This window comes from Pyrus communis, chromosome 15 (assembly GCF_963583255.1).
Source record: "Pyrus communis chromosome 15, drPyrComm1.1, whole genome shotgun sequence".
In the NCBI taxonomy this organism is placed as follows: domain Eukaryota; kingdom Viridiplantae; phylum Streptophyta; class Magnoliopsida; order Rosales; family Rosaceae; genus Pyrus; species Pyrus communis.
In genome coordinates, this window is record NC_084817.1 from 3,949,581 (window position 1) to 3,973,049 (window position 23,469).

Sequence of the window (23,469 nt, forward strand, 5' to 3'; positions counted from 1 at the left end):
TGCTCATTCATATCGATGACACATTATTTAGTTTGCCAATTTTCTTTCTAAATTTAGCCTTTCCAGCACTATCCAATAATTTAGTTTAAATTTGCATTTAATGTACTTTTGAGCTCTTTTGATTATATAAAAGCCGATAGTCATTTTAAAAACACTTTCTCAAAATACCCTTAAAATAAACTAATTTGAATAGAAACCATTTTCAAACGCACACTTACATACTTTGAAATCAGTTGAGCATGAAAATGAAGTGAAAACTTTTGCTTAGTTTTTATGTTTTTCCATTTTTTATTTTTTATACTTTTCAATCTGTTCCAAGCAAAAGTCGCGAAATAATGAACTGTATGGTAAGAGTTTGAACCCCAGAAATAATGGCTTATGATTAAGATTTCTCGAAACTGAGTAAACTCCCTCATTACTTGATTAATCACTCGATTTCGTTCTCCTACGATCCGAAAACAAAACAAAGGCATGCTCCAGCTTCATGTGGATGGAAAGCATCAGGCAGACCGCAGACGATATAAAAGCATGAGAAATCGCTGTTCTTGATCCTCTAGAGCTTACTTCTTCATGAATCCATCGTGTTCGTAAAAAGCTTAGTTGCCAGTTAGAACCTTCAAGCTGCATTACTAATTTGCTTCACTGTCAAGTGCCTCCTTCCTTCTCCCAGACAAACATAAATGTTCATCTACCACTATTCTGTAAGGGGGTGTTTGTTTGCCCTCACTAAGTTGGACTGGACTGGACTAGCTATTAGTCCAATATTGTGTTTGTTCCATGCTGGGACTAACATTAATGAGACTAAAGGGGACTAGCATGGACAAAACCCTTCACTAAGAGGTCTTAGCGAGACCCCCCAATAACCATGGGACTAGCTAAGACTATCCTCTCTTTCTCGTCCTCGTCATGCTCAACGACCACTCCCGACAGACTCCTCATCATCTCCGGTCACCTAGATCAATCATTAACTTTCCGACTCTCTTTCAGATCCATTTCACAACCAACTTTCATATAAAATATATCAAATTGAAGCTGGGAGTGACAAGATTACGATTTTACCTGAATTGAGGCCAAAATATGGTCGAATGTGGCCGGAAAATGGCCTGGAAGTCTCGGCCTGTTTGGGCTTCTTCAAATCCATGACAGATTCGAGCATTCAAAGCTAAGATCTCGATCTAGGGATGGTGATGAATTTTTTGGCGGTGCTAACTTCATCCAATTTAACGAGGGTTGGCCGGAAAACACATCGGGAAACCTGCAACTCGTCGGGAAAATTGGAGCCGTGAGGTTCCATTCGAACAACGCATTGCTAGAGAGGGAGAGAGGACAGAGAAATAGAGAATGGAATCAATAAAGAGTTTGACCAGGAATGAAAAAGAGACATGAATTGAGAGGTCTAAGAGGAAATGGTAGGGAAAAATGAAGAAAAAGATAAGATCATAATAAAATATTAATAATTTATATATTAAATAATATAATATTAGAATTTGTTATTATCAACTTCTTAGTCCAATACTGCACCAAACGCTTCACTAAGTTAGTCCAATTTAGTCTAGTCTAAGCCAGTCCAGCTTAGTCCTTGAAGCTAATCCAGTCCGAGATAGTCCGGCGCAACAAACGCCCCCTAACTATCTACATCAACCACAGTGCATTTCTTACTCATGTCATCAAATATCCTCTCAGCTTCAACCACCATCCCTTTTGCGCACAATTCCTTGATCAAAATCGAAAATCTCTCCAAACGGAAAATATGTTAAAGGAAAATTAATAAAAAAAACTTAAAATTTTTTAGTTTTAAAGGACAAAATAAAAGGTAAAGTAAATAGTATCATAATTGACTTTTTAATGTTAAAATGTGGTTTTTCGTTAAAGTGAACATTACCGGGAGCTTTTCGTTAAAGTTTCTAAAATGTTATTGTTATCCAGAGCTCCACAGAAAGTCTGCACTGCCATATTCACATTGCCATCTTCGCAATAACCCTTAATTATGCAACCGTAGAGGTTGGTACGAAGCTCGTGACCATTCCCAAGCATGTCACAAACAAGCTCTTCAACTTCCCCCATTCTACCTCTCATATCACAAAGACTGCATATCACTGTGTTATACAAAAAGAAATTCGGAAAGCAACCCATTCGACGCATTTCCTTTAGAAGAAAAATAGCTCTTTCAGGTTACCCATTTTCAACATGAACTGTGAGTACTCTATTAAAGCATGAAACACTCAGCTCTAGGACTCTTATATTCATTTCCTTCAAAAGCTAAATCGCTCCATCTGGTTTTCTCAACTTACAGTACTCATTAAAAATCACCACATATGCCACTTCCGGTTTCATCCCAAGGTTCACTATATCTTTAAGATGTTTAGCAGCGGCATCTGGCCTCCCCTCAATGTAAGGCCCTTTCAAGATAGTCATGTGTGTTACTATATCGTCCTCCACACCATGTAATCTCATCTTTGTCACCATATCCTTCGCCTCACCAATGTGCCCACTCAAACACAAAGCATGAATCAGAGCATTGCAACTGAACAGATTAGGCTCACAGCCCAGTTTCTCCATTTCACCCATGCACTTCATCACCTTCTCCAACTCGCCTTTCTTGCAATACCCATCAATCAAAGTTGTATAAGTTACCAAATCAGGCAAGCAATCCTTACTCTCCCTCATCCGACCCAAAACTCTCCGTGCACTATCAAAATCACCCTTCCTACAAAACCCGTGTATCATGGTACTATAAGTGATCACATTTGGCTCACAACCATGCTTCTCCATTTCATACATACACTTCATCGCCTCCTCCAACTTGCCTTTCTTACAATACCCATCAATCAATATTGTACAAGTTATCCTATCAGGCAAGCAATCCCTACTCTCTGTCATCCGAACCAAAACGCTCCTTGCACTATCAATATCACCAATCTTAAAAAACCCATGAATCATGGTATTATAAGTAATCACATTTGGCTCACAAATCATTTCATTAAACATCTTCTGGGCATTCTTAATATCACCCTTCTTACACAAACAATGAATCAAAATACTTTAGCTAATCTGATTAGGCTCACAACCCTGCTTCTCCATTTCACTCATGCACTTCATTGCCTCCATCAACTTGCCTTTCTTATAATACCCATCAATCAAAGTTGTATATGTTACCATATCAGGCAAACAATCCTTATTTTCCCTCATACGACCCGAAACTTGCCTTGCAGTATCAAAATTACAAAATCCATGAATCATAGTATTGTAAGTAATTATATCACGCTTGCAAGTCATTTCATCAAACACCTTCTGGGCACTCTTAGTATCACCCTTGTTAAAAAACCCATGAATCAGAGCATTGTAAGTAAACATATCAGGCTCACAACCCTGCTTCTTCATTTCACTCATGCACTTCATCGCCTCTTCCAACTCGCCTCTCTTACAGTACCCATCAAACCCATGAATCAGAGCATTGTAAGTAAACATATCAGGCTCACAACCCTGCTTCTTCATTTCACTCATGCACTTCGCCTCTTCCAACTCGCCTCTCTTACAGTACCCATCAATCAAAGTTGTATAAGCTATCGTATCGGGCAAGCAATCCTTACTATCCTTCATTCAATCCAAAACGCCTTGCAGTATCCAAAATCACCCTTCTTACCCAACCCATGAATCATAGTATTATAAGTAATCATATTCCAGTTGCAAGTCATTTCATCAAACACCTTCTGCGCATAGTTATCGCCATTCTTACAAAACCCATGAATCATAGTATTGTAAGTAATTATATCCCGCTTGCAAGTCATTTCATCAAACACCTTCTGGGCATTCTTAGTATCACCCTTGTTAAAAGATCCACGAATCAGAGCATTGTAAGTAAACAAACCAGGCAAACAACCCTGCTTATTCATTTCACTCATGCACTTCATCGCCTCTTCCAACTCGCCTTTCTTACAGTACCCATCAATCAAAGTTGTATAAGTTATCGTACTGGGCAAGCAATCCTTACTATCCTTCATTCGATCCAAAACTCGCCTTGCAGTATACAAATCACCCTTCTTACAAAACCCATGAATCATAGTGTTGTAAGTAACCATATCCTGCTTAGCAAGTCATTTCATCAAACACCTTCCAAGCATTCTTAACATCACACTGTTAACAAAATCCATGAATCATAGTATTATAAGTAATAAGATTCGGCTTGCAAGTCATTTCATCAAACACCTTTTGGGCATTCATAGTATCACCCTGTTACAAAACCCATGAATCAAAGCATTGTAAGTAAACAGATTAGGCTCACAGGTCATTTCATCAAACACCTTCTGTGCATTCTCCATTTCACCCATTTTGCAAAACCCTCTGATCATTATCGTACAGGTAAAAACATCCGGCTTCACCAGAGCTTCCTTCACAAGCTGATCATGTATTTCCTTAGCTAAACTCATCCTGTCAGCCCTAATCAGCGCATCCAAAATCGCATTGTACGAAAACAAGCATTTCCCATTCTCGATCAACTTCGCCTTGTGAAACCAATCCATGGCGCTCCGATATCCCCTCGTCTGCCATGAACCACGATAAACCTGCTGAGCAAGAAATCATCGAGTCTATTGGATTCTTGAAGGAGAGAGGCAGCGGTAGAGAAGAGAGAGTGGGAAAGGAGGAGGTCAGCGATTGCCAAGTAGCAATGGCGAGTGTGGGATTAGGGTTAGGGTTTGAGGCCCAGTTGATGAAGAAGAAGGCATGGTGAGGGTTGGTCTGAGCTTTGATCACGTTGATTACAAGGTTTGGTTTCAGGAGCGGCGAGAACTGGTGTAGCCACTGATTTCCACATTGTCTCCAATTCGGGGAAAACATATAATTACTTTTGGCATTTCTACATCAATATTATTAGGAAATTATATCAATGGTGCTTAAATTTTAACCTAATTGACGTAATGGTTTTCAACTAAAAATTTATGACATTGATCTTTTAACTCATTAAAACGTGTAGCTATGATTTTTTTTCGTCAACTCCATTAGAATTTCTGTCAAAATAAGTCACGTGTGTGGCATGTGCAGGTGAATCAAGGGGCAAATACAAAAAACCAAATGAGAAAAATTATGGCAATAGTCCCTCAACTTTAACTCAATTGGAGCAATGGTTCCTCAATTTTAACCTAATTATAGCAATGGTCTTTTAAATATGACTCATTTTGACAAAATTCTGACATAATTGATGAAATTAACCATAACTACACGTTTTAATGAGTTAAGAGACCAACGGTCATGTACTTTTACTCGATGAACCATTGTTACAATTTGTTGTAAGAGAAGAGGACCTCTTTCTTTAAAATGCCAATCACGCCTTCATTTGCCCTATTTTACCCTTGCTTCCACCAAACAATATTTACGTAGTGTATAGAGGCACCAACTCCCTCACCCCACCGACTTCTTGCTTTTCTGTTACACATGTGGATTTGGTGATAGGAAATTGAATCATACAATTTTTGCTTCTTTCTTTGTTCAATAACTTGGAAAATTGTAATTTCTTAAGGATATTCTTTATGTGATTGTAATGTGACAAGAGAAAAACCATAGTTAAATTTATGTCCGCCGGAGTGTGGCGACACCAACAGCTTGGGGAGCAATTTGAAGTAAAGCGTTAGACCAGGCCACGGGGTGGAGTTGAACTCTTTCAATGTGGTCAATCGCCGCCACAAGGGCGTCTACCGAAAGCAAAAGCAGGTATGAGCTTCACGTCGAAGGAAAAATAAACCAAAACCTGCGGTCAAGAGATAGATGTCCGATAAGGGATGTATGAAATGAAGAGAGGAGCCGTGGTGGTCTGATCCGAGGCACATAAAAGCATGTCAAATCGATGTTTTTGATTCTGAAAGAGTGTACTTGTACATGGCTGATGGCTCCATCTAATTCATCATAGCCAAAATGCCAATTAGAACCTTGAACCTTTGATTGCTGGTTGTTTTACTACCAAGTATCCTCAATTATCTCCCTAAAATGCTCATCTAGCACCCTTCTGTAATTATCGACATCAGCCACGGTGCATCTCTTATGCATATCGTCAAATACTCTCTCAGCCTCAACGACCATCCCTTTCGCACATAACTCCTTGACGAAAACCGAAAAGCTCTCCAAACTAATAATGTATTTAGCATCCAGTGCTGCACAGAAAGCCTGCATTGCCATTTTCACATTGCCATCCTCACAATAACCCTTAATCACACGACTGTAGAGGGCGGTATCAAGCTCATGACCATTCTGAAGCATGCCATGAACAAGCTCCTCAACTACCCCCATTCTACCTCTCATATCACAAAGACTACTTATCACTGTGTTATACGAAAAGAAATTTGGAGAGCAACCCATTTGTGGCATCTGCTTCAGAAGAACAATTGCTCTTTCCAGGTCCCTGTTTTCCACAAGAACGGTTAGCAGTCTATTGAAGTTTGAAACACCTGGCTCTAGGCCTCTCATCCTCATTTCCCTCAAAAAGGAAACAGCTCCATCCGCTTTTCTCATCTTACAATACTCATTAAAAACGATCCCGTATGCTGCCACATCCGGTTTCATCCCAAGGCTCACTATATCTTTAAGATGTTTAGCAGCGTCGTCAGGCCTCCCTGCAATGCAAAGCCCTTTCAAGATAGCCGTATGTGTTGCTATATCGTCCTTCACACCATTTAACCTCATCTTTATCACCATCCTCATTGCCTCACCAACATTCCCACTCAAACACAAACCATGAATTAAAGCATTGTAAGTAAATAGATTAGGCTCACAACCCTGCTTCTCCATTTCACTCATACACTTCATCGCCTCCTCCAACTTGCCTTTCTTACAATACCCATCAATCAAAGTTGTATAAGTTACCGTACCAGGCAAGCAATCCTTACTCTCCCTCATCCGACCCAAAACTCGCACTGCACTATTGAAATCACCCATCTTACAAAACCCGTGAATTATAGTATTGTAAGTAATCACATTCGGCTCACAAGTCATTTCATCAAACACCTTCCGGGCATTCTCAATTTCACCCCTTTTGCAGAACCCCCTGATCATTATCGTAGAAGTCGAAACATCCGGCTTCACCAAACCTTCCTTCACAATCTGATCATAAATTGCCTTGGCTAAACTCATCCTGTTAGCCCTAACAAGCACGCCCAAAATCGCATTGTACGAAAACAAGCATTTCCCACCCTCAATCATCTTTGCCCTGTGAAACCAATCCATGGCAGCTCTGATATCACCCCGCCCACCGTGAGCAGTGATGAACCTGCCGAGCAAGAAATCATAGAGTCTGTTGGATTCTACAAGTAATGAGGCGGCGGTGGAGAAGAGAGAGTGGGAGAGGAGGAGGTCGGTGATGGCCAAGTAGCAATTGTGAGTGTGGGAGTATTTGTTGGGATTAGGGTTGGGATTTGAGGCCCAGTTGAAGAAGAAGAGGGCATGGTAAGGATTGGTCTGAGATTTGATGACTTGGGTAACAAGTCTCGGGTTCAGGTGAGGTGAAAACTGGTTAAGAGGGGCTGAGCTGACATTTGAGGGGTTGGGTTTTTGGGGATTTAGGGTTTGCAGAAGGTAGGTTATGGAGGTTAAGAGAGAGAAATTTGGAGATGTGTGAGATGGGTTGATTAGGGTTCTTGCTGGCGTAGCCATTGATTTCCCGAGGACCCTTCTTCCAGCGGCAGATGACGGTGACTTGGTGTGTTTCTAATTTGGTATCAGCACTTTTCAAGAAGCCAGAAACGTTATATACAAACATAGCAATTTTAGACCAATAGAAGGTGTGGTAATTTTTAAGAGCCAAATTTGTCATTCAATATGTCACCCAGTGAGTCTGAGCGATGATGTTAACGGGTGTTCGTATTAAGTATATGTTGTATTGTGATTGACTTAAACACTTGATTTGAAATATAATTTTGACAAAAAGACAATTTTACATAATAATTAGTATAGATGTACTTTTAAACACACTCTTACATACATAAATTGCAGTTTTACTCAATATTACCATTGTTTTTAGTCTCAAATGTTTCACTTTTACGAAACTTATGAAGTTCATTCTATAAAAGTACTTTCAAAATACGCCGTTGCGTTCTTAAATTTTTGATAAAGCAAATATTCTAAATTGCTTCAATTTATAAACAAAAAAAAATTCAAATTCAAGTGAAAGAGCACATCGTTGTTTTTTTTTTTTTTTTTTTTTTTAATACAAACTCAATGAACTAAAGCGATTGAAAAACACAAACGTTTAGCATTCTTTGGGTTCAAACCCAGCGATGCTCCACATGTTACATTTTATGATGTTGGTGATCATATTCATACTCACTAGTGCAAAGCCTTCCTTTTTGTGACGATTTGATTGTCAGTAGCTGCAACTAGCAAACTCACACGATCACATTGTTCTTGGGGGACAGCATCCGCTCGGCGGCCGGAGCGTAGCAACACCAATAGATTTCGGAGCAACTCGAAGCAAATGGTTAGACCAGGCCATTAGGTGGAACTGAACTCTGTCCATCTGATCGATCGCCGAGTGAAGAGTCTCTTTAATTTCGGTGTGATCACAGCAATGTATGAGCCCGGCGGAGCTGACATATGAAGGCATCAAGCTCTTGCCTTCTAACCTGGATATGACAAGCTGGTAACCACTTGCATATGCTTCCTCATGAAGGCTTCTAAGCCCTGATCGATCCGCGGGCGAACCTTTTGCTACCGAGTGTATGCAAATCAAGCCCTACATTTATTTTTAGAGCACAAAATTTGAGAACCAGTGCCTGTACGTTAAACTTGTACGTATGTCACATGTGTTCGTATGGCAGAATTTCTCCTTACCTCTTCGGTTCGTTTGATGTCCAATCCAAACCGTGCTTCGCCAGGTTCAGGTATCAATTCGATCAACAATTCTGCAACTCCGGGCATAAACCAAAGCCTTATGCCCTGCGCAATTTGGACCGTCGTTGTGTGGTTTTGTTGTTGCTTGTTCCAATTCATTTCCTTTCCTAGTAAATTATTTTTATCCTTCACGTAATAAGAAAAGGGAAATTAATCGAACCGCTTAATAACTGGTTACTAGCTATTCAGCATGAGTTACAAGAGAGACTGAGATTATACCGACGACACAATCTGTTCTGTTTGGATGTTAACAAAAATAAGCGGGGCTCCAGAAGCAACTCCAGCAGAAAACCAAGCCATGCACCGGGCAGTTGTGGCCTCCGTGCAGTACTCGCCTGGCAGCGGCATGAACAGAATGGAGCTAATGATCGTGCACCGTTGGTCGGGCAAGTGGCTGTCGACTTTCATCTTCCAGTCATATTTAACTCCCTTTTTGTTGTATCCCCTGTATTCCACATTCACCAAACTCCTGCTCATTTCTGCAAAATCACATAAACAGCAATGGACGAAGGTCGTTGGATCAAAATTTTCGTAACTCATGAATGAATGTACGATCTTTATTCAAACAATGTGACATGTTATGTTATCAGACTGCGAATCAAAACTGTAGATTTAGATTATGTGGAATGAGAACATAATATGCAGTCTTGGTTCATAGTATGACAGCGTGACATGTTTTATGTGACTTAATAATAATCGCTAATCAACGGCAAGACAACATAACACGTCAGATATCTTATAAGAGATCATCACTAAATATAGTACCAACATGGACTGGAAACCGGCGAAGAAAAACGTACCTTGCAGCTCAGTGCATTGATCCCAGGTCAAGTCCCCCAAAACTGCAACATGTCTATCATCCGTAGCCGCTTTGATCGTATACTTTTTGTGAAGCATCGAAAGCCTTTCAGCCACGATGCCCGTCCGGAGCTTGAGAGTGCTATCACCCCTCCTCACCTTCACCCAAATGACCTCCACATTGCTAAACTTAGCGAGCAGCGACGTCAGCTCTGCCTTGGCTTTCGTAGGCACGAAAAGCTCGTCACCAATATTGTCACGGCTCTCGGAATTATAAACCCCTTCAATGATGTCCCCGGGCAATGGCATGCTCTCGTCCCACTCTTCCGACGCCTCTTGCTTCACTTGCTTCACGCAAACCAGCGTCGTTGTAACAGCGGCCATATTTTTCCTCTTCAGAGTGGAGAAGCCGCTTCCCATTATCTTATCGATCGAATTCGACGAAAACATAGTTCGTGGAGATCCTAGGAATCTCCATCCATGTTCGAACAGTCCAACGTTAATTTTCGGTTACTTCGCCGTACTCTCGGTGAGGAACATTGTCATCCTTCTGAGGGCGTATTTATATTATTATATAGTGATGCTACTAAAAATCCAGCTGCAATTTTACGAGAGATTTTTCAGTGTGATCAATATATGAGATGGTACACCACGTGTCACTATACTTAATGGTGATGGATATGTGTGCTAAAAAGTTAATAACTTAAAAAATAAAATTTCCCATCATTTCTATTAAAACATGTGGTGTGCCTGTGTTCCCGTCACAATGAAAAATTTCTCCAATTTTACATGGGATTTTATGTGAAAAATTTAATTAGGAACCCATAAATTAAGAGCAAACACAAAATTTAGTATAATAATCCGTAATTAAAGTCAAACATCCTGTACATGTTACTTTCAATTTCTCAAGATATTAATCACATTCCCTCGTTAAAAAATAAATATGAAAATGCTATCTAGAAAACAACGGAAATAATTGACCGGACTACTCTCGAATACAAAATTGGGTGGCGACATACGAAATAGGTCATCTGTGAGGGGCACCCCTCACAAAAAAACGTTGAACTCTTTGTACTTTAGTCTCATCTAACTCCACGATGACCCAAAATTGGGGTGAGAAGATATGTACTTTATTCACACTACGGGACAAGTTCAGCTATTTCTCTTTCAAGCCTAGAGATTTCAGCTTCAGCATGAACCCTCGTGTTTGCATCGTCGGACTCTAAACTCGGTGTCAACCTAGAAATCTGCCTGTTGATGCTTCGAATCTGCGTGTTTGATCGAAAAAAATGGAAGGGTAAGGAAAAATAAACACATAAATTAGAAATAATTCTATGAAGAAGTTTATAGAGGAGGACAAACCTTTCTAGAGGGCCATCTGTTTAATCCGTTTCGGCGGCATATCCTTTTCACAACGGTTGGGCAAACCTTCAATCTCCTAGCAGCTTTTTGAATCGGAAGATGGAAGTAACCGCGAAGATCGTCCAACGTCATGTTTGCTGTTCTCTCCCTCTGCACTACTTCCACATCATTACACAAACAAACATGTTAAAAAAAATGTAGTTATAGCTTATCATCTTATTGTAGCTAAATGTACTTAGAGAAGTAAATTAGTGACACATATTAAGATAAATTTAGATAATTTAAGAGCTTTTGGATTGAGAGAAAAGTTAACAGCAACCTGCGCTGCAAGGGAAATCCTCTCGTTCTCATCCTCAGCCGCCTCTAGTTGATCAGCAGTGGGTTGTTGTTGTTCCACTTTTCCGGCTCTTCCTGAAATTGACAAAAAAAAAAAACACTCAAGTAGCCAACATTATATGAAGATTAAATTTTCCGAATGATAGAAGTTTGCAGGGAAAATCAAACACACGAACCTGAATTTGGAGGAGATGGTGGGAAAGTGAAGTCATCGGTGTTTAGAATGTCATCCCACTCGAGTCCAACGCAGAGGGCCTCGTAGAAGATTGCCATTGGATCTTGCTGCATAATGTATCCCTCTAGCTTTCTCTCTAGGCAGTACTGCATCAGAAATTGCTTCACCTCCTCTATGCTTTTCTTGCAAAAACTAAGTTCCAAAACGAAAAAATATATTTAGTCTTTTTGTTCATGTTTAAACGGATCACACCCTTGCGAATGAGATGGAACGAAACAAACAGGATCGAAAAAACTTACTCAAACATTTGATACTGATGATTGTCGGAAGAATTCACATCGAAACTCTGGAGAATTGCATGACTGATCATGCCGAACCTTCCATGAATGTCAAATTTCATAACTTGGTTGCCTTTCCACACAAGATGAAAATAAAATCAATACCCTTATCAACACTTGAACCGAAAAGTACCTACTAAACCGATACTAATTACACAAAAAATCAACTTAAAACTTACCATTTAAGTGTATGATTTCCCTAAGCAGTTGGCAACAACTGCAGTTAAATGGAACTGGTTTCGCAGGCCAAACCGAAAGCGGCATCGGATCACCAAAACCCTGATTCTGCTCATTGTTGTCCCCTCTGGGAGGACTAGTACCGCTCGATTCTCCGATAATCTGCGAGGGACCGGCTTGCGAATCAACGTTCCCTCCACCATTACTACACTGATTGAGGAAATCCCATGTTGCTTGATCCAACAAAGGGTCGTCCAAATCTTGGATTCCCTCATCAAACAGAGAAATTGGATTAGTAGGGCAAGTGAGTCCCTCATCGTCCAACGGCTGTAACGGAACGTTCTCACCGAGGATCGCGTGTTCGGAATCATACAGAAAGTTCATAATATCGGAACACAGGCCATTTTCGTAGGGGTCATGGTACGGTACAACAGCCCTAGGATCTGCCATGCATAAAAAAAAAATTGTATCTATGTACAGAAACTGTTCAATTCTCTGAAGTTTCAATGCGAAATCTTTCTTTTGATATATTTTTTTCCCTTTCTTTTGTTTGATTTTGCAAGTTTCGCCTAGACCAAAAGCGAATCGAACGGTCTCGAGCACCAGAAATTTGGTGCTCGAGAGAAATTGGAACAGGTTTTTTGTTTGAATTGGAAGTGAAAGTTTTGAAAGGGTACAAAGAAATAGAGGAACAAGGCGCGAGTGACAGTTAATTACCGTTTGGACAAGAGTCGGTTGGGAGTTTTGAAAGGTGTTGAGGTTCTCATCCTGTGCTATGTGTTCCATCGTAAGGATCTTATTCCTTTTTTCTATGAAAATTTTAACGAAACATTCCGTACTATTCACTTTTAACAAAAATGATATTTTTATTCTAAAAAATTACTCTTGATACTATTCACTTACAACACATTTTTATCATTTTTGCAATGCAATTCGCGATATCACACGGTAACCATTTTTGCGATGATTTATTTTTTTTATTCTATTAATATTTGACTTTTCTGTTGATTTTTTGGAATCAAGCCTACATTAGAGTGCACAATCATCATTGTTTTTTGTTACTGCAGCAAAACGCTCGTTTAAATTTGAGTTTGTATTTTCATTTTACATATATCATGAATATTTTAAAATAGAGTAATGTTAGGGATACTAAATTTAGAGAAAAAAAATTGCAAACTAAAAGATGTGTCATCAATAAGAATAAGCACGTTTATCAACGTTTAAATAATAAACCAATCATTAACTTCTATGTTCTTTAGTTTCCAGAATTTTATCTTTAAATTTAATCTCTTTAAATTTGATAACTAAATGTTTGCCAAGAGATTTCTTCGTTCCAGTAAATTGATCAATGATTTTTGAAAATAGGTCTAGATGTTCTTTAATTTAAACTCACATAAAGAAGTATTTTTTACGGCTCGGTGCATTGAAAAATTTCATTACAGTAAAAATGAACGATGTAATGCTAGGTTAAGTTGAAAAATGCATTTCCATATTTATTTTAACTTCTTACATATCGTTGTTAATTTCTATCTTTTGCTCTTTTAATTTATTCGATTCAATGACCGAAAATAATGTGTGAGAGAACAACAATGTTAATTAGTCACAAAAGGGTGAAAAGGGAAGGAAAACAACGTTTTAATCCCCAAAAGCAAAAAAATCCGAGTCCGTAGAAATTTGGTGCTTTGAGAGAAAATGAAAGCAGCGCTATCAACACTAATCAGCTCCAAGAATCTCAACCCTCACTCCTCCTCCTCCTCCTCTCTCTGCCGCTCCATTTGCCTCGGCCCGAAGCCTCTCTCCCCTCCGCCGTATTTCCTCTTTCCAATCGCACCCTCCAAAGCCCTCACCACCAACATCCGCATCGGTCTCAGCCGCAAGTCCCAGACCCGCTCTGCAAATTTCTCGTCGGTAATGGCGTCGGTTTACAAGCCCGAAGAAGCCAGGGTCCCGCCTGCCCTTCCTCTGCCCACTCCTCCCGTCACCAAGGCAAGCTTTCTCTTTAATCTCCGTGTGTATCCGGTGATTTCGTTGTGAATTTTTGGAGTTTTGAGGTTGAACTGAATTGGGTTTTTTTTGTGCAGTTTAAAATTGGGTTGTGTCAGTTGTCTGTGACGCCGGATAAGGAGAGGAACATTTCCCATGCTCGCAAGGCCATCGAGGACGCCGCCGCAAAGGGTGCCCAGCTTGTTCTTCTACCTGTGAGTTTAACAGTTTTACTTCCTCACTCTGTTTGTTTTGGGGACATTCATGTTGGCATGCTGATTAAGCTTGCTGGCTCAAGTTAATTATTGGTTTATTAGGCTCCAATTGTTTGTTAAGTGTATCAATATATGTTCGGTAATTTGGAAACTGCATTTCTTAGCTAATCGAAGTTTAGATGCCCATAAGAATAGTGTAGTTTGGAGTCTGCATAGTTCTTTCGAGTAACCAAAAGGTTAGTGCTTTATTGGGTTTGCTCACTTTCACCTGCTAAGTATACATTCACCATCAAAGTGGGGGGTTGTATCGGAACAAATTTATGTTGCATAAGACGAGATGGCTGCAATTTATAAACTCAAATTTTAAGAAATGTTAAGATTTTGGCATTAAGTTGTGTTTGATGCTTTGTATGTCAGGAAATTTGGAATGGTCCATATTCAAATGATAGCTTCCCGGTTTATGCTGAGGACATTGATGCAGGCGGCGATGCATCTCCTTCAACAGCCATGCTGTCTGAAGTTGCTCAACGTTTGAAGATCACCATTGTTGGTGGATCTATAGCGGAGCGTTCTGGGGATCGGTTGTACAATACTTCTTGTGTCTTTGGCACCGATGGAAAGCTGTTGGCTAAACACAGGAAGGTAATGCTCTAAGCTTTAACATGAAGGGGGCACTTACAATATCAAGTTCAAGTCGCAAGATATTTTCTTCGTATGGTTATATGTCTATGAAAAATTGCTCTTTCCACTTGCTTTAGGAATGTATGGACTTGATGTTTTTGAACATATAATGATTACCTTTCAAGGGAAATTATGTGTCTTAGTCTTTGTTTCTTACAGTTTTAGTAACAAAGATCATGGCATATGGTCACAGATACACCTATTTGATATCGACATCCCGGGGAAGATTACCTTCATTGAATCAAAGACTCTCACAGCAGGGCAGACTCCTACCATTGTGGATACAGGTTTGAGGTTCATTCTTTGCATTAGTTTTATTCATTGGTTCTTTTCTTCACACAGCACCTATTCCTTTGGTGAAAGAAGTTAGTTCATTAATTATTGATGGGATAGTAAACATCAATTGGTTTTTGCAGAAGTTGGACGTATTGGCATTGGTATCTGTTATGACATTAGATTTCCGGAACTAGCAATGATTTATGGAGCAAGAGGTTAGCCGTTTCTTTTTCTTTCCATGGACGTGAAATTGTTTCCACTTTCTGGGCATTACTAAACTGATAAAATTAAGGGCTATTCTTTCTGTAGTCAGTACACCTAATCCTTTGAAATCTTCCACAGGATTCTTCTTTGCAGTTCAATTATTCTGCTTGTTGTTAAAAAGGAAATGGAATTATTTCTCCTTTGTTTAGTCCTTTCCAAGTGAAGGACTTCTATGATTGGAAATACCGAATGCTAACAGTAATAAGTTGCTGACATCAGGTGCTCACTTGATATGCTATCCTGGGGCTTTTAACATGACTACTGGACCGTTGCACTGGGAATTATTGCAGAGGGCAAGGTATTAGTTATATTATTCCCTATTTCACATTCCTTACAATAATTTTTTTACGATATGTTAAATCAATTTGTAGTTTTTTATGTAGTCATTCTCACTGAGATTTGCCTTGCTATATCTTGTGCAGGGCTACAGATAACCAGGTACGGTAACATATGTCCTATATGGCTATATGGGATGCACATCACGGGTTACGTTTGCAAATAAAACTTGGAGTTAGTACAATGATAGGAATTTTTTATGGATTAGATGACAAGAACCACAGTCAAGTCCCTACTTTGTGACAATTATGCCTTGATGATCCTCCATATTAACTCTTAACGACTTCTCATGGGTGATTTTCTGTGGGTTGTCAGCTATATGTAGCAACTTGTTCCCCTGCTCGGGATGCTGGAGCCGGTTATGTGGCATGGGGCCACTCCAGCCTTGTTGGACCAGTAAGTGGATACATAAATTTAGCTTTATGATGCGTAGTTCCATTTGATCTTTGCTCGGCCCATTCACCAGAAAGTTGACGCATACTGCACATCTCCTATACTCCATTTACTTGTTTAAAGTTACCCCCTTTCTACGTTTTAGTAATAGAACAAGTGTCTGAGTCTGCATTTTCGTGCCTGTTTAAGTGTTTTGGATGGCAAGTTATTTGTAGATGAATCTTTTTTATGAATCTGACTAAAAGAATCAAATGTGGTAGTTTGGAGAAGTACTGGCGACGACAGAACATGAAGAGGCAATAATCATAGCAGAGATTGATTATTCAATTCTTGAGCTTAGAAGGTGATGTGGTTTCCAACCTATAGTCTTCGTTTTCCAATGCATGAATGTTTATAGATTTACCGATGAAATATTTCCCGTTACTTTATTATTAAAACAGGTCTGTTTTGAATTATTCAGGACAAACCTTCCCTTACTGAAGCAAAGACGAGGCGATCTTTACCAGTTGGTAGATGTTCAGAGGTTAAATCCTCAATGATTGCAAATGGGTACAAGATCCCTCTTATGCCTCTAGGAAGGAAAGTGGCGGGGACAAATTGCATTTCTTAGTGCGAATAATGAGGGCCTGTTGTTATCATCGAAAACCCGAATTATTGTGTGTATTTAGTAACAAGGGAAAGCGAACCCTTGACAACGCATGTTGTGAACTTAAACCAGACTGGAGCTTATCAAATCTCAGTTTCAGATTGTTGTGAACCAGAGTTGGAAAACTCGTTAATCTGTCTGTGGGCTTAATGCTGTAGGATTGGGAAAAATCGGTTGGATTGGGCCGAGGCCGATACATTCTACATCCAATGTTGGACCGACGGATTTCTACCAACATTGGCAAGATAAGTTTCACGAGAACAAGAGCTAGTTGATACAATACGATGCAGTACGGTCCTTCTCGCAATTATACAACAGCGTTTACCGTATAAGAAAGAATTCCATCATCCATCGCAGTCTCGTAAAAGAGATACGACAAACCCGGCAACGAAGAATTTTCATGTCGAAGCTTGAAACTGATGTCTTCTTTGTGTTTGGCTGAAAGGCAGGGGAGTTGAGATTTTCAGCGGCATGGTAAACTGAGATGTCCTGTCAGAATATTGGAAGGTGGAGGACTGTAGGACCCCTACAAAAGTATTGGGCCCTGGAATTGATTAGTCAGGGACAATTTTTAAAAGGCCATAAATAATAATAGGCCCATCAAAGTGGAGCGGAATGATGTATGCAACTCTGCAAGTGAAGACGGAGACGACAAGAAAGCGAGAGCGACTCCTTTAATTACTTTTGTAAGAAATATTTATGCTCGGAAAATGCTACGGAAACTATCTTTTTTAACATTTTCAAAACGCTTATGAGAACATTGAGAATAAATGTTTTCTAGAGAAGCAATCACAAAATGACCTAATAGGTTAGTTTGCCCTATATGACCTAAAAACACTTTTAATGAACAAAATCAAAAGTGTTTTTGGTTTGCAAATTACATTTTTAACTCTTACTCTTACAAAAACACTCTCTAAAAGATCCTCATATGAAACCGGATACGAATATGTCAAGGTGGTGGTGTGATAAACCCAATATTGTGTCATATATTTTAATTTTCTTATTGTCGTTGCATAGATAATTAGTTTATAACACTATCACCCTAGCATATCCGTTTTTGTCTAAGTCCTCCAAGAAAACAGCCACGTTATACAAGAGCAAGTGGGTGCACTGCGTCAGCCCTAGTCATCACTCATCCACTCTCTCTCCTCACCCAGACATAAATCTGAGAGAGAATAGAGAAAGAGAGAAAGAAGCCTGGTCAGGAAACTTAGAGAGGAAAACAAAACAAAACCCTAGGCAGCAGCAAGGAAGTAAAATATGCTGCCACTGCATGCTTTGCTGGGAAGGGAGAGAAAACAAAGAGCAACTCAGCAAAGTTTCTCTCTTTGTTCATTATTCACTTCCTCTTCGGGATCTCCCCTCAACTGCTGCACATCTCTTTCACAATATCAGTGCATGTTTGGCGTGATCCGGATAAAGTCGCTTCCAATTTACCCAAATTATCAGACCAGAAAACAAAAGCATATATTACTTGCCCAAATAAGAATCACTTCTTCCTCATTCATAGAAGCACTTTCAAAGCGATAACGATGGACAGAGAGAATCGAACTGATGACTTTAGGTGTAAACGCACTTAATTAACCGTTCGAACTACAAACTCCTAGCATTTCGCCTCATCTGCATTTTGCTTGTTCTTGTAATTACCTGAGTGACTTTCGTCATATTGCAAAGATATTGTGCTCATAATCTACCAAGTATAAATTACAAGTTGAACTCAACTTTTGTGAGAACTTAAAACCACCCATAGAGTAGAGGCATGGACGGAGTCAACGAATGCCCACTGGGGGCAGATGCCCCTAGTGAAGTAATTTGTTTATTAAGCTGTAGATCGGTAGTTGTCTCTACACACGTTATATTTGAAGAAAATATATGTAGTCAATATCAAGCATACACGTTATAATTAAAACCCTAGATCGAGACTCATACCAACGACCTAATTAGGATATTTAATTATCTTCTCCATTCCAAAGTGAACATAATGCAATCCAATTCTAATCACCAAACGTTGGACTAGGGATTAGGGTAAAATGTTTATACACGTGTGGTTAGAGAGATAAAGTCAACAAGACATGCGCTTTGAGCCTCCCTTTAAAATTAAGCCTCATATTTTCTTCATACTCGTATTATATATCTTACAATTTAATTTTATCATTCTTTTGTATTCTTAATTAAAAATAAGGAGAAAAAAAATGTCTTAATCTCATATATCTAATTTGATGTACCTCAAATTCTTGTTTATATATGTGAAAAAATCATATTAAGATACTAAATTAGAAAGCCTCATTTCATTTTCATCTTAAGTCTCAATTTGTATTGGCACCCATCAAAGATAAAGACTCAAGAGCCTAGACACATGGCAAGGACAATTGCTTAATTAGGTGGTCTGCTTCTAAACAGGCAAAGATTTTTCAATGTGTCTGGAACACGATAGATTTTTCAGTGTGCCCGGAGTACGGAATGATACACTACGTGTAACTATACGAGTGGTGATATACTTATGTTAAAAAATTAACAACTTAAAAAAAAATAAACTTCCCTCCATTTATCTAATGACACATGGTGTACTACCCATGTTCCAGGTACAATGAAAATTTATTCTAGAACACAAGATAATACACCACGTGTCACTATACAAATGGTAAGATAATTGTGTTATAGCAAACTGACACACCCTGACTCTAATAACACAAGTTACAAGGCCGGAATGTTCTAACCGTCACTAAATTGACCATACGACCCCCTCAAGAGATGACGTTACAATGTAAGATAATTATGATGTGAGAGAATTTGAACCAAATACTTTAATTTATATTAAAATAATAGCTGCTACAAAGTCTCATAATCAACCTCTCCACTTGGGGACACAAGTATTGGAAATAAGATCCCATTATTATCATATCACATCAGAGCAGTTAAAAGTTTCACACATCAGTAAACATATAAAAGTGTAGTGCTGTGCATAATCGCATGTAAAATTAAAAATTTTAAAAATAAAACTTCTCATCATTTATATAATAACTCATAGTGAACCACCCGTTTTACAAACACAATGATAAATTTCTTCTAATCAAGGAAACTACACTAGCGTGCATGACGTATGCGTGTGAGGAAAGCCATAGACAAAAGAGTGCTCCATGTGTATCAAAATAAGAGTGCCCCATGTTCGCACGTGTAAAAGAGCGAGAGCATATAAAATGGTCCACACAACACACCCAATGGGTGGGTCAGGTCCACACGAGTTACGCGTGATGCTCCAATCTGACCGTCCATTATTGCCGACCGTGCAAATTTGCTTCGGAAAACTGGAACCTCAGTGGCCCCACCAATGGTATCACAGTCCGTACTGCATTAGCTGTACTAAAAATAGAAAATGTTTTATTGCTCTCTTTATGTTGGCAATACGGCAAAATTTGGACAGTTATGTGGGTAACTTTTTGCTCAAATACCTAGTTCAATTTAGTATCGTAACGTAAACACGTATGTGCATACGAATTACGTAAAATTTAAAATCTGATAATAGAACATTGCTCTGGATATTAATGTACTTAATATATGCTTTGTACCATTATTTGATGGATCACGCCCACAAATCCACATACATGTAACGATTGAAAATGTTAATTGATTTTGAAATTATATATCCACAATTTCAAGAGGAAACAATTTTTTTTTTTAAGGAACCAGTTCGTAGTTTCGTCATGGTAGTTCACTCTTTGGGGATGGAGAGGACTCATAAAGGCATTTCAGTCTCTTTCTGGCTACTATCATGTGATTCATCAATGCTAAAAATTAAACTAAGGACATTCCATGTGAAATACGAGCATGAAACTCATCTTCGTAAATCTAACTCAAATGAGCTTATTGGGTGGGCGAGAATCATTACATGAATCGATTCAATTGAATACAAACTTGGAAATTATGCATAACAAAGAAGCAGCTTGGAAATTATGCAAAAGAATTAAAGTTGTAGGTCTCACTTTAAAGGCACATTCAATCAAGTTCAGGGACGGTGCCCCGATAGCAATATTTTTCCCGGCTTAATGCGTTGGTTCGAGTAGTTTGACCGAAGTTCCAAAAATAGGGCCTCAGTATTTAATTTCTCTTGCACTACAATTTAGTAGCATTTTCATCTATTAATATGTAAACATTTTAAGTTCGATGTTTGTGGATGATGAATTCAATTTATAAATTATTATAGATGGCTTATTATGTTGTATAACTCAAATCTCTCATCTTGTCACGGTAGATGTTATTTCGATCCTCACAAAGCGCATAATTTTGTTGGTTCGGGGTTGCAATTTTTATATTCAAATGTGTGTGTAAATATTCTCTCCAAGATCCATGACCATCAGATCGTGAAAGTATATAAGATCATTGTCTAATTGTTGGGTGGAAGCCAGCTTACAATGTATCATATTATAAACCCTAACCCAATTGGCTGGGATACTGTTTGAAACCCGATTAAGAGACCAAATCAAAGACCTTTCTGTGTCACACTACTTTATATCATAAGGTTAGGGTGCATAAAGGGGTATGGATGTTGCAGGCATCATAGCATATGTCACTGGATGGATGAACATGAATAAACAAAAATGGCAAAAACATGTGATCCTGGCTAGGGTTTCGGGGGCAGATCCTTCGTTTCCCATGCAGTACAAGGCATTTGGTGGGGTTCGTTTAGATCTTGATATGTAACTTCAAAGCCATCCTTTTCAGCTTAGTTAATGGTTTTGTTTGTTTTATCAACTAGGAAGGAAGAATATAAGTCGTATATACAATTATACACTTGCATACGATAACCCAAGCTAGCTTAGTTAACTGCTTAATTCCTAGTTCATACAATGTGGACATGGTTATTTGGTATTGGTTATTGTCAATGGTTTCTGGGCAGGGTTTAATCCATTAAATGCACCAATAATCAGTGATTTTTTAGTGTAACCGTCAACCTATCATGTAACGCTTAACTCACGTTACAATACATATATGTAAATTTTTTTAATACTATATTGTTTGCTTTCATTACGTCAATCATTAATATTATAACTTAAGCACATAAAATATCAACTATGCCATTTATTCATCTTATTACAACATGTGACTTAGTAAAACAATGATGACAATGTCACTGTCACGCTCAAAAACTTCTCTCATCATGTAGTTTGCTACAATCGATAGTCTACTGTAAATCAGTCTTACAAACAACAACAACCAAGCCTTATTCCACTAAGTGCGGTCGGTTATATAAATCTTAGAACACCATTGTGCTCGATTTTGCACCAAGTCTTTTATTAGCTACAAGTATTCCATATCTTTCTTATAGTATCTTTTCAAATCTTCCAAGGACTTCCTCTATCTCTTTACTACAAAAAATAAAAATAATAATAATAATAATTTGAGTTTGAGTGCAGATGAGCGCAATCTACATTAGAACAAAGCATATCTTTCTCCCACAATCATCTCATCACCTGCTTGATCCCATAACTTCTAATCTCAATATATATACATGGTAAACTGGCAACAAGATATGAGAACATCATGAAATGGAATTAGTTTTAACTTGTAGAAAAAAGTCAACCCGTTGATTTTTTAACTTCATTAAGGCTCCAGATAGCCGTTTTCATGATTAAATTAAAGCCAATTTTTACAGGCTCCTCCAATAAATCAACCGCGGTTAAAGGCTAATTTCCCATGATTACAAAGGCCTTCTCTACGCTTTTTAACCTTGTCATTTCCATTTTATTTTGGGTAATAGAGCTTAACACCTTTCAAATTCAAAATATAATCATAACGTTAATTAACAAAGCAAAATGGGGTCCCTCAACTCTTATAAGATTCATTAGTTATTTCCACCGGTACGTATCTTTTGTTGGTAAATCCATCTGTTTTGTTTTCTTAGTAAACTCTCTCTAATCCATTTTTTAATTCATGCAAACGTTCACGTTCACGGATAATTTAAGTAACATATTTGTTTGGTAAACAATTTAATTAATTAACATTTTGGTTCTACCTAAATGGTGTAATACTTCGGAAAAAAAAATGGTGTAATACGAATTTAAAAAAATATTATTATACTAAGGAAAACGGGAAGATTCAAAACTATTAAAGTAATTCATGGGAGGAAGTTTCAAACCAGGGACACAAGTATAAACTGAACATCCTGTTCACTAAGATATTAGACCCCATGCAATATGACTTTATCTTTGTGGGATTTGTTTGTACCTATGTGTAGATTAAAAAAATCCATAAAAATACGATTAGAAAAAATGTTATTGCATAGTAAAAAGAAACATTTGAAAATAACTTGAACTTCCACAAAACGATAAAAGATAAAATAATTCAACGACTAAGTATATTAAAAAGAAACAAAACTACCAAAAATAAGGTACAAACAAATTAATAATAATAATAAAAAAAAAAAGATCATATTTTGTATTTGTGTTACCTCCTTCTCATCTTATTGGTATATTACAATTGCTACCTAAAAATTAATCAATTATACAGTCATGCCAGCTCAATGCCACACCTAAATATATAACGCACCACCACCTTCACACCTTCCTTCTTTTTATATAAATAATTCAAATATACCATTTTTATAAAACATTCCACGAA

General features: G+C 38.3%; 5 protein-coding genes across 5 annotated transcripts; 1 reads left to right on the plus strand and 4 right to left on the minus strand.

The window, feature by feature from the left end:
* Window positions 1-1,878: 1,878 nt before the first annotated feature.
* LOC137718141 (pentatricopeptide repeat-containing protein At1g05670, mitochondrial-like) lies at window positions 1,879-2,940 on the minus strand. The gene is made up of 2 exons (XM_068457645.1): window positions 2,292-2,940; window positions 1,879-2,096 (listed from the first exon to the last, which is right to left on the minus strand). The coding sequence occupies exons 1-2, from the start codon at window positions 2,938-2,940 to the stop codon at window positions 1,879-1,881; spliced, it is 867 nt and encodes a 288-aa protein (XP_068313746.1).
* A 102-nt stretch (window positions 2,941-3,042) lies between these two features.
* Window positions 3,043-4,520, minus strand: LOC137718142 (pentatricopeptide repeat-containing protein At1g09900-like). The gene is made up of 3 exons (XM_068457646.1): window positions 4,230-4,520; window positions 3,708-4,082; window positions 3,043-3,594 (listed from the first exon to the last, which is right to left on the minus strand). The coding sequence occupies exons 1-3, from the start codon at window positions 4,518-4,520 to the stop codon at window positions 3,043-3,045; spliced, it is 1,218 nt and encodes a 405-aa protein (XP_068313747.1).
* Window positions 4,521-5,829: 1,309 nt separating this feature from the next.
* On the minus strand, window positions 5,830-7,692 carry LOC137718676 (pentatricopeptide repeat-containing protein At1g05670, mitochondrial-like). The gene has a single exon (XM_068458225.1). It carries the CDS (start codon window positions 7,636-7,638, stop codon window positions 5,950-5,952), a length of 1,689 nt encoding a protein of 562 aa, XP_068314326.1. The 5' UTR covers window positions 7,639-7,692; the 3' UTR covers window positions 5,830-5,949.
* A 685-nt stretch (window positions 7,693-8,377) lies between these two features.
* On the minus strand, window positions 8,378-10,092 carry LOC137718144 (uncharacterized). Its single transcript, XM_068457647.1, has 4 exons — window positions 9,675-10,092; window positions 9,094-9,353; window positions 8,815-9,000; window positions 8,378-8,716 (listed from the first exon to the last, which is right to left on the minus strand). Exons 1-4 carry the CDS (start codon window positions 10,090-10,092, stop codon window positions 8,378-8,380), a joined length of 1,203 nt encoding a protein of 400 aa, XP_068313748.1.
* Window positions 10,093-13,717: 3,625 nt separating this feature from the next.
* LOC137717696 (omega-amidase, chloroplastic-like) lies at window positions 13,718-16,955 on the plus strand. The gene is made up of 10 exons (XM_068457140.1): window positions 13,718-14,046; window positions 14,142-14,258; window positions 14,676-14,900; window positions 15,133-15,226; window positions 15,356-15,430; window positions 15,699-15,777; window positions 15,902-15,917; window positions 16,131-16,211; window positions 16,469-16,551; window positions 16,669-16,955. The coding sequence occupies exons 1-10, from the start codon at window positions 13,753-13,755 to the stop codon at window positions 16,745-16,747; spliced, it is 1,143 nt and encodes a 380-aa protein (XP_068313241.1). The 5' UTR covers window positions 13,718-13,752; the 3' UTR covers window positions 16,748-16,955.
* The last annotated feature ends 6,514 nt before the right edge of the window (window positions 16,956-23,469 follow it).

What these genes read in the sequence shown, in the direction of transcription:
- LOC137717696 (XM_068457140.1), top strand. Translation starts at nt 13,753, where the DNA reads ATGAAAGCAGCGCTATCAACACTAATCAGCTCCAAGAATCTCAACCCT. An exon ending in AATGATTTATGGAGCAAGAG is followed by an intron (nt 15,431 to 15,698) that starts GTTAGCCGTTTC and finishes TGCTGACATCAG; the next exon opens with GTGCTCACTTGATATGCTAT. An exon ending in ACTCCAGCCTTGTTGGACCA is followed by an intron (nt 16,212 to 16,468) that starts GTAAGTGGATAC and finishes CAAATGTGGTAG; the next exon opens with TTTGGAGAAGTACTGGCGAC.
- LOC137718141 (XM_068457645.1), bottom strand. Translation starts at nt 2,940, where the DNA reads ATGATTCATGGGTTTTTTAAGATTGGTGATATTGATAGTGCAAGGAGC. An exon ending in GGTGATTTTTAATGAGTACT is followed by an intron (nt 2,097 to 2,291) that starts GTAAGTTGAGAA and finishes TGTATAACACAG; the next exon opens with TGATATGCAGTCTTTGTGAT.
- LOC137718142 (XM_068457646.1), bottom strand. Translation starts at nt 4,520, where the DNA reads ATGGATTGGTTTCACAAGGCGAAGTTGATCGAGAATGGGAAATGCTTG. An exon ending in TTCATGGGTTTTGTAACAGG is followed by an intron (nt 4,083 to 4,229) that starts GTGATACTATGA and finishes CTTGCTAAGCAG; the next exon opens with GATATGGTTACTTACAACAC. An exon ending in GCGATAACTATGCGCAGAAG is followed by an intron (nt 3,595 to 3,707) that starts GTGTTTGATGAA and finishes GATTGAATGAAG; the next exon opens with GATAGTAAGGATTGCTTGCC.
- LOC137718144 (XM_068457647.1), bottom strand. Translation starts at nt 10,092, where the DNA reads ATGGGAAGCGGCTTCTCCACTCTGAAGAGGAAAAATATGGCCGCTGTT. An exon ending in TCAATGCACTGAGCTGCAAG is followed by an intron (nt 9,354 to 9,674) that starts GTACGTTTTTCT and finishes GTGATTTTGCAG; the next exon opens with AAATGAGCAGGAGTTTGGTG. An exon ending in ACATCAAACGAACCGAAGAG is followed by an intron (nt 8,717 to 8,814) that starts GTAAGGAGAAAT and finishes AAATAAATGTAG; the next exon opens with GGCTTGATTTGCATACACTC.
- LOC137718676 (XM_068458225.1), bottom strand. Translation starts at nt 7,638, where the DNA reads ATGGCTACGCCAGCAAGAACCCTAATCAACCCATCTCACACATCTCCA.